Source organism: Penaeus vannamei, chromosome 8, assembly GCF_042767895.1.
Source record: "Penaeus vannamei isolate JL-2024 chromosome 8, ASM4276789v1, whole genome shotgun sequence".
NCBI classification, from domain to species: Eukaryota; Metazoa; Arthropoda; class Malacostraca; order Decapoda; family Penaeidae; genus Penaeus; species Penaeus vannamei.
In genome coordinates, this window is record NC_091556.1 from 33,877,576 (window position 1) to 33,887,575 (window position 10,000).

General features: G+C 32.9%; 1 protein-coding gene across 2 annotated transcripts in view; it reads left to right on the forward strand.

Annotated features, from left to right (window-relative positions):
- Nucleotides 1–9,008, forward strand: part of RNaseZ (ribonuclease Z) — an 11,365-nt gene extending 2,357 nt beyond the window's left edge. The window contains exons 2-13 of one of the 2 annotated variants that reach the window (XM_027382431.2): nucleotides 1,290–1,435; nucleotides 1,751–1,937; nucleotides 2,753–2,960; nucleotides 3,148–3,299; nucleotides 3,653–3,812; nucleotides 4,098–4,590; nucleotides 5,186–5,413; nucleotides 5,535–5,736; nucleotides 5,911–6,214; nucleotides 6,501–6,601; nucleotides 7,651–7,773; nucleotides 7,972–9,008. In XM_027382431.2, the coding sequence (XP_027238232.2) occupies nucleotides 1,290–1,435; nucleotides 1,751–1,937; nucleotides 2,753–2,960; nucleotides 3,148–3,299; nucleotides 3,653–3,812; nucleotides 4,098–4,590; nucleotides 5,186–5,413; nucleotides 5,535–5,736; nucleotides 5,911–6,214; nucleotides 6,501–6,601; nucleotides 7,651–7,773; nucleotides 7,972–8,178 (2,511 nt within the window). In that variant the 3' untranslated portion in view covers nucleotides 8,179–9,008. Of the gene's footprint in view, nucleotides 1–1,289; nucleotides 1,436–1,750; nucleotides 1,938–2,752; nucleotides 2,961–3,144; nucleotides 3,300–3,652; nucleotides 3,813–4,097; nucleotides 4,591–5,185; nucleotides 5,414–5,534; nucleotides 5,737–5,910; nucleotides 6,215–6,500; nucleotides 6,602–7,650; nucleotides 7,774–7,971 lie in introns of both variants that reach the window. The other variant, XM_027382430.2, reaches the window with a different exon arrangement.
- The last annotated feature ends 992 nt before the right edge of the window (nucleotides 9,009–10,000 follow it).

Here is a 10,000-nt window from a genome sequence, read left to right on the forward strand (position 1 = left end):
TGATGATATATTAAATGTTTATTGGTATATCGCAATGTGCTTTCCAATAGCCCATTCTTTAGCTCTGCATCTGTAGTCATTTCTACAAAGGCTTGCAATACTTCACCATGTAAATTTTGGGAGATGTATCATGTACCTACAAGAATGCTCTGGCAGTTTATCCTTAATTAAACAAGTCCAGACCCCATCTTGCTATAATGTACATAGGTATGGTGTAATGGTTAGATGTATATCACTCCCCTGAAGTTCCTGTTGCATTTCATTAAAGATCAGTATATCATTTCTGAATCATTCCTATTCTGCATAGATAATTGTTGCCTGCTTCCGTTTTGAGATGTGCTATTTCAATATGATAATCAGATTTAGATCAGATAATTTACAGTTCAAGGAATGGGTCACACCAGGTCCACACCCTTGTCCTCACTCACACACCATCAGGTGCTTTCCATGACTTACTGCTGAGACCTGAATGGCTGACACGGACACCTCACACCTCTCCAATAGCAGGCTCCCCTTGTTTCCTCCTCGCTTACACAGCCCCCGTGTATTTAAGCTAAAAAAACAACTAAACCAACAGTGGTTTGTTAGAAGAGAACATGCTAGCATTTAGTTGATGCCTGTATAAAAGGCACACTTCAAATTTGATATGATAACAAAAGTTAATTTTTTTATGATGTGTTGTAAAAAGCACAGTTATTTTGTTTACAAACATAAATATATACAAATTTGAAATAGAAAATGTGCTTCAAGATTTGGAGCTCATGTTATAATAATAATAATAATAATAATATTATTATTATTATTATTATTATTATTATTATTATTATTATTATTATTAATTATTATTATTGTTTATAAATATGCATAGTATATAATATGTATATATATAATATATATATGTGTATTATATGCATATGTATATATATGTGTGTGTGTGTGTGTGTGTGTGTGTGTGTGTGTGTGTGTGTGTGTGTGTGTGTGTGTGTGTGTGTGTGTGTGTGTGTGTGTGTGTGTGTGTGTGTGTGTGTGTGTGTGTGTGTGTGTGTGTGTGTGTGTGTGTGTGTGTGTGTGTGTGTGTGTGTGTGTGTGTGTGTGTGTGTGTGTGTGTGTGTGTGTGTGTGTGTGTGTAGTTTATAATATATATGTAAATGTATATGTATATATATATATATATATATATATATATATATATAGTGTATTTTTTTTATATAGATCTGCACTTCTAATTGTACCAGTTGCATTTGTCTTCTCAGCATGTTTATATCAGTCTCTTTTGAATCACCTTGCAGATTGATGTGAAAGAGTTGCAAGAACTACGTCTTGCACGACGAAAGAAGGTACGGAAGTATCCACCTTCTACAGTATATCTGCAAGTTTTAGGATCTGGTGCTCCAGGTGCTCCCAAGTCTCTCTATGTCTTCACAGAGCAAGCAAGGTAATGTTTAATCATTTAGTAAAAGTATTGATTGTAGTTATATATTGTAAGAGTCATTTGGTCAGTAACATATTAATAGATGTTCTAGTGGATGAAAAATCACTTGAAAAAAAAAATAAAAAATAAAACCAAGGCTTATACTACATACATTGTAACATTGTTTCAGTTTAAATCTATAAATGCTAATACAACATTCAGAACAAAAATGGAAATAGGGAAATAGTTGGGTTGTACCTTGTACATGTGATATATTTATTATTCATCATCTATATTTCATACATACAACTATCTATTTGATTTTACTTTTATTTCTAGGTATTTGTTTAACTGTGGTGAAGGATCCCAGAGACTTGCCTATGAACACAGAGTAAAACTGAGTATGATGGAGCACATTTTAATCACACACAAGTCTTGGAGTAATGTTGGTGGGCTGCCAGGAATCCTCCTGACACTTCAAGACACTGGAGTTCCAGAGATCTCTCTTCATGGACCTCCAGGCATTGTATGTTGACTTCTGTACTGTTTGTGGATTCATATACTAAAGGTGTAAATGAAAATGAATAATTTATAAGTTATTTAACAAATTTATCTGTATTAATTTATAAGACATACTTCTGATGAAGAAGAATCTCAAAACAGTAATTACATATCTTGCACTGTGCATTTATTCATTCTCATTTACTTGTTTTATATTTACCATGCCATCTTTTGTGGATATATGTTGATTTTTTTATCAGTTTCCAATGTAAATTTGTGTTTTCATTTATTTCCATTCTTTAGACTCAGACCTATTCATATTATGGTAATAGGTATTTTGTATTCAAACTACTACTGTGATAAGATGTCTCTATACATCTAGAGGTTTTTGTATTGATCTTCTTCTTCTTCTTCTTTGTCTTCTTCTTTTCCTTTTTCTTCTTTTTATATGAAGAGTATTGAAGACACACACAAAAGAAGAAATCTTAGATTATTGTGTAAAGATAATTGACTTATTTGAGACTTCAATATTCTTTGTTATTAGGATGATGACCTGTTTTGACTTGAATTTAAGGAAAGGCCTTTTAGTATCATTAATATTTTTTATTATTCATATAATTATTAGTGTTGTTATTGTTATTTACATATATTTTAAATATTATTATTATTGATTTTTTTTTTATTATGATTATTACTACTACTAAAAAGGAGTATATTATTTATTTTTATAATTTTGCTTTATCTCTTCTTTAGGAAATGAAAGGTAAGCAGTAAAGAAGTATTTATTTTCGAAATGACAATATTTATTACATCATCCCACCATAAACTCTACTTTTGCAGGAATCCTTATACTATGATACCCGTCATTTTATAAGGTTCAGGGACCTGAATATCAAATACAAGCATTATAAAGAAGGTGATGGGGTGATTGGGGAATCCAATGATCCCCTAAACATCCAGGCAGTTCCCATCTGGGCCAAGAAGGACGAGTCTTCAGCTGAGAAGAGTGAAGAAACTACAGACGAAATCACAAATGAGAGAGAGGATGGTAAGCATTCTCTATGTTGTCTGTTTTTTTTGTTTTTTTTTATCATTTTCATAAATTTAATCTTATGAAAATTTGGTCTTAAAGTTTGTTAATTAGAAGAGTATTTTAACTAATTTCAATTTTATTTTTATTTATTCACTGGCTGTATTGTTCACTGACATACATATGATTTTTCCTTCATAAGCAGTGGAAGATCTTTATGCACATGAAAAACCATTGATGAAAAAGCGTCAGTTTGTAAATGCAAATACAAACCCTGCAAGGAGAAGACAAAATCAAGAGGAGAGCAAACTTTGTAAAGATCTTTCCATAGCTTATGTGTGCAGACCACCACCCAAGGTAAAATAGTGATCAAAATTGAGTGTGCGACATTTGTTGTATTAGAAAGATATATTTAAAAAGATGTGATTTTCATGGATATATGAAGAAGAAAAAATGATTAAACTATTGTGGATTATAATGATATATTTCTGAATGCTTTGTTACCAAGTAATTTAAAACCATATGAAGATATGATAATTATGAGATTAATAGGAGGGTCTTTTTAAGAAAAGAAACATTATTATGTTAGAATTGACAGTTACATTTGCATAGTTGTTTTATATATAAAAGGTTATATACCATATGTGAAAAATTTAATTTTTTAGTCATCGTTATGAAGATATTTTCTCACAACTACCTCTTTTTAACAGGCTGGTGCACTTTTACTAGAGAAATGTGTTAAAGCAGGAATAACTCCAGGGCCCCTACTTGGAGAACTAAAGAGAGGCAAGGATGTCACTCTAGAAGATGGGAGGGTTGTATTTGCTGCTGATGTCACTGCTCCTGATGACCCTGGCCCAATCTTTATTGGTAAGCTGTGTCTTCTGATGTGGGAATTACTGTGCATATTTTTTTTTTTTCTTTCTTTCTTTCTTTCTTTCTTCTTCTTCTTTCCTTTCCTTTCTTTACAAACTCTTCTACTGATTTTATGTATATGTGTTCAGCGTATAGTATGCAATTATTTTTCTGACTGAGCAGCTGTAGGATAACTTACCACAGCAGGCTCAGTAGATGTAGAGAATTTCTAATAATTATGATTTAGAGAATTTCTGTAATTATTATTGTTGTCAGTGTAATGTGTATTTTTTTCAACAGTTATTGAGATACCAACAGAGGCTTACCTGGATTCCCTACTTGAATGTCCAACATTTATGCAGTACCAACCCAGTGAAGCATCTGACAGTGATTTGGCAGAAGTTGTTGTACATTTCACACCCTCGCACGTCATGGCCAATCCACGCTACCAAGAGTGGATGTCAAGATTTTCTCCATCAACAAACCACATTATTGCAAATGATGCTAGCTCCTGTATGGGATCAGAAGCTGTACACAGGCTCCAGTATAAACTAAATCACCTTAGTGAAGATCTTTTTCCTCTCTTGCAAGACAAAAGTATCCCCATTACAGAGGAAGATCAACAAGAATCAAATGATGACAACACGACAGAAAATGTTTTTTCCAATGATGAAAAATCTTCAGAAAAGGAGAATGTTGAGTCTAATTCCTTACCTAAACACATAGTAGGTCCAACTCATCAAGCACATACTCTTCTTATGTACCACATCAGACCAAAGAAGAAAATAGACAGGTGAGTTAAGCACTGGTTGTATTGCTAAGAAGTTATATATTCACACATATATTTTCTTATTTTTGCTATAACATGTACATAAGTAGGGAATGTTAAAATTGTGATTCAATGTGAGATTGCTACATGTAAGGTATCTATTTTATTCTCGTGAATGTTGTCTAAATATATTACGATTCCTTTTATTGATTCACATTATATAAACTCATACAAAGGCAGTTGTTCTAACTCACAGTAATATACAAGTTAACCCAATTGCCCCATTTAGCAAGAACACATGCCATGCCTACACTTATGTAGGTTCATCTTATGTCTTTACACATAGATGGCTCTACAGGTATTTAATCACCAAGGAGGCAGTTATTAGTCCTACCTATCTCACCTGTTTACCTTTTCCTTAATTTTTGGAGCGCTTCTTTTATATTATTCTCTTGTCTTTAATTTTATCAATAATTCACTAACAAGTTGATAATCATAATATCAATAAGAATGATATAATAATCAATATAAATAATGTTTGAAGGGAAAACACATTTTCATGGCAATGAAATATACATTGTACAGCTATCATAATTGTCATGATTCTTGTGGTACACAGGTCAAATCGTCTTATGCTGAAACCTCAAACATACGTCAAAGAATGTTATGAAGAAGAGAAATTTGAGCCAGCCCTGCTCAGTGCAAAAGCAAAACTAGAATCAACAAATCTGAAAGAACATCAAGAAAAGTCTACAAATCAGAATTATCCTGATGTGATATTCTTAGGAACAGGATCTTGTATACCAAACAAAACACGAAATACCTCTGGTTTATTGGTTAATATAAGGTTAGTGCAGGTTATTTGTTAAATGTTGCATATCTGCATAGAGACTGATTTATGAATGAAGAATTTACTGGTATATGCATATTTGCTTTACAGATTTGTTTTGTTTGTCTATGATTTTCAGTGCTAATAAGACTCTGTTAATGGACTGTGGTGAGGGCACATATGGGCAGCTTGTAAGGTTACTTGGACTAGACGAAGCAGATCAAGCCCTTCGGAATCTTGCAGCTGTGTATGTTAGCCACTTACATGCAGACCATCATATTGGTTTCATCAATATTCTCCTTGGTAGAAGAAAGGCTTTTCAACGTGCAGGAATAACTAAAGTTAGCATGAAAGATATTTTTAAAAATAGATGCACCATGATATAAATGCAGTGGAAATATGAAAATATATGTGATTAAATATCAATGTTTTTGATAGTTGCTAAAATTAAAAAATTTGTGTGGATGTTGGGTGTATATGACAATTAATGTTTCAATCTCTCTACTTAACTGCAGATTCCCAAGCTGCCTCTCCTAGCACCTCAGAAAATATTGGCATATCTCATTTCATACCATGCTAACTTTGAACCAGTACTCCAAGACTTTTCTTTAATTGCAAATCATAATTTTTTAGCACAAAACTTTACATTGGAAAAAGACCGTTATGAGGAACTATGTTCACAACTAGACATGAAGAAAATAGATATGACATATGTGATTCACTGCCCCAACTCATTTGGAGTGGCATGGACTCATGTTGATGGATGGAAGCTTGTGTATTCAGGTGACACTATGCCGTGCTCTGGTCTGGTTGAGATAGGTAAGTGCAGTTTGTTTTTTGAATATTTCATTCATTCAAAAAATGTTAGTAAGTTGTTTAAGCAGGGAATAAGGAATCTCATAAAGCACATCTTGATGATATCTGTATTTAGAACAGAAATTCTCGAAATTAATTTCATAGTTGTAGGTACTCATACTACATTTATTTTAGCTTTATTAAAAGTAAAAGTAGAACACTAAAGTTATTCTCATTATATGTTGTATACAATAATGACATAAGTGCTGTTATCAGTATCTTATTGTGACAATTTTCTTTTGAATTACAGGTCAGAATTGCAACTTGCTAATACATGAGGCAACCATGGAGGATGAACTTGAAGACGATGCAAGGATAAAGACACACTCAACCACTTCACAAGCCATTCAGGTGAGACCCTTACTTTAGAATTATATCAAGCTGATAAAGTAAGGTGCATCAGTAATTTTATTGAAAGTATGATAGATGAAAATATTGTAGTCCAGAGGTTATCAACTTTAATCTCTTGTCTGTATAGCATGTTTAGAAATCTTGAAATACATGATGTTAACAGAGTAGCAGACTGCAGGCTTTAAAAAAATATTTATATATATATATATGTATATATATATATTTTTTTAATCACATGTGCTGTGTTGTGAGTTTACTGTCTGTTTGTCAAAACTATAGTGGAATTTGCTATTTAGATACTGCAGTTGCAAATAATTGCAATTGTCAGTTGTTTTTATATTTCAATCTTTACATTAATATTCACTTTTCTAACTTTTCTACACTTTCTGAAAGATATCCATGTAGATAGCTAACAATCATTTACACCAGGCTGTGGTGGTGCATGCCACTACATGTTATCTCAGGTGCCCGAACCCAGGCTCTTGGCATAATTAGACATCACCCAACATCAGGGAAATTTACTCTGCAACATGATAGGATGTCACTTGGCATGAATTGGTCAAATTGTGTTAAATGAAATGAAATTATTGTGCATTTGTGTAAAAATTACTGTACCCCATTTAGTACACAAAATGAATGATAACATATTAATTTTTCATATGTTGTATTTTGGCTCTATTCAGTCATCTAATTGTAACCCATAAGTATTGACATGAACAATCAAAAGGGATACAGAAACTCTGTTCTGGAACATGAAAATGCTTGGAATGCAAACTCAGTGAGAGATAGATTGGATGATTGGTTGGTTGGTTGATTAGTTGGTTTTATTACAAGTAGCCCTATATTGTCTCTCTCTCTTCCTTTTGTCTCCTTCCTTTCCTTTGTATTTCTTTATCTTATTCTTTACCGACATTTCACACATGTTTTTAGTAACTTTTAATTGATTATCATTACCTTTTATGAATCATATTAATTGAATTTCAGTATTAGGAGTTAAGTCTTTCACTCCTTACTTCTTATTAGACTTACTAATGTTTTCACATTTTCAGGTTGGGCGAGACATGAATGCTGAGAACATTTTGCTCACTCATTTTTCACAGCGTTATGCCAAAGTGCCTCTTTTTGAAGATGATCTCCCAGAGAAAGTAGGAATTGCATTTGACAACATGAGAGTAAGTGATGTGATTTATTAAAATGTATATACATAAATATGATTGGATAATCAACTTAAGATTTAGAGTACTGTAAAGATTATTTATGAAGGAACAAGTAGTAGTCCTATTACTCAAATTATGTTACAGACTGGTATAAAGGTTCCAACTTACTCTTTCTAAAGGTATCCTGTTATAGAATTTAATCTCTTGAACCAGGTTGCTTTCAAGAACCTACCAAAACTCCGTCACTTGTATGGGGCACTCGTAGCTATGTTTTCCGATGATTATGACGAGATGCTGGAGAAGACAGCTAAGAAGAGAGCAGCGAGAGAAAACTTGCGGTTGCAGCTTGAGGAGTTCAGCAATAAAGAGGAAATTCAGGGGAACAAGCGTGTTAAGCAGGACCAGAGTATTGTATTATGAGGGAGTTTTTCCTGTAGGTGACCTTTTTTATTTTTATCATTATTACCTATGATGTAGTAATGTAACAGTCAGTGAGAAAATATGCTTTAGTCAGGTTTTATAAGGAATAGTTTTTATGAACAAAATGGCTTTTGTGCTTATTTGTTTTGAATGAAGGAAAGCAAGTTATCCACAGATTAGAGGTGATTAAAGATCTAACTACCTGTGAGATTATAATTTACATATGTAAGGAGCAGCAGAAGGATAAAATCAATACTTTGATCTTTATATTTGACAGACATTATGTCCCTGATGATTCTCATTTTTTCCTCCAGTACACACAAATATACATGGATCTGCTTTTATCCCGATATGGATCTTTCTTTCAATAAAGGGTGAACATTTTGATCCAATTTTTTACTTGATGAAAATAAGAATATGTATTGGGTGTTACATCATACTTTAAGTTTAGTGCTAATGGACCATAACATACATATTTTATGAAAGACAAGGATATATATTCTAAATATGAAAGAATAACAGAAGTGCCAAGAGTTTAAAGAAGTATGATGTCTTGCTTTTTGTGCATATATGTTTAACATAAACAAATGACTGTGATTTTCACTGAAGCCTTAATACTCAGTGTAAGGTTCCTACTGACATTAACTCTTAAATGAACCTTATATCTGTACTGCTGGGAGAATTATATACTGGTGTTGTGGACAGCTTTCTGTGTTCTTTGCATGACATAATGGAAAGATATATTACTTATTTTCAGTTACATTCTTTTATGGACCATATTGAATCTGTTGAAATCTTTTGTTGGAGAAATATATATGTATTGTTTGCAACATTGTTTTATTAACCTGCATGTAGTGTATATAATGGTAGATTGGGTAAAGAGTGTTTAAGTGACAGGAATGTTCAAGTTTAACACATTTGATTAGATTTTATCCTTTTATCTGACATAAATGTCAATTATATATTATTTATGATAATAGTAATGGGCTCATTTTTTCTCCCCAATATTCAAGGACTAGGGTAAACAGGTATAATCAGGTAAGCCTTGTGAACATATGTAAAGCCATCTATGCTTCTGCCAAATGAATAAACAAACCACAGTGGACTAGGCATGTACCCATTGCCAATGCCACAAAAGAGATTTTGGTTAAGAACCTAACCCTGTCACTGTGTGTTAGGGCATTTCAATAAACCTGACTTTGGAATGTTATGTGGTCGCAACTGGAAATGGACACCATTTGTTTTCCCTTTCTCAGAAATACCAAATTTATCAAAATCAAAGAATATCTAGGGGGTGTGCCATTGTTGCAAAGTTCCAGATGTAGAGAGGATTATCTGAGCAAGTTGCCTCTTGAAAATTGTTTGTATCAAAACATTGTTCTTTGCCGAGCTGAATGACCTATTAAGTTAGTGAAGCTATCTCATGAAACCATTTTGCCACAGACCTTACACCCTGCTAGGCTTCTGTGGGTTACACTATGTTGACCTCTGTGACTTGGTTCTTGAGGTTCTTCGTGTTACTCATACTTCTAGAGCAGGGGTCAGCAACCTTTTGAGCATTGTGTGCCAGTTTATAATTAATGCCTTATTAATAACCTTGCATGCCATTTTTTTTTCATCACTGTATACTCAAATGTATTTTCCTGCACATGCATAACATAAATGTAATATTTTTGTAGCTTTCAGTATTCTTCATAACAAAATACGTATATTTTTTTATAATTTTAGATTTATACTAACCATATTATTTTCTGGACACACTGAGCATCAAACAACCCTCAGAGTAATCAATTGTAAGCTTGCAGTGATAGGGGCTGAGGGT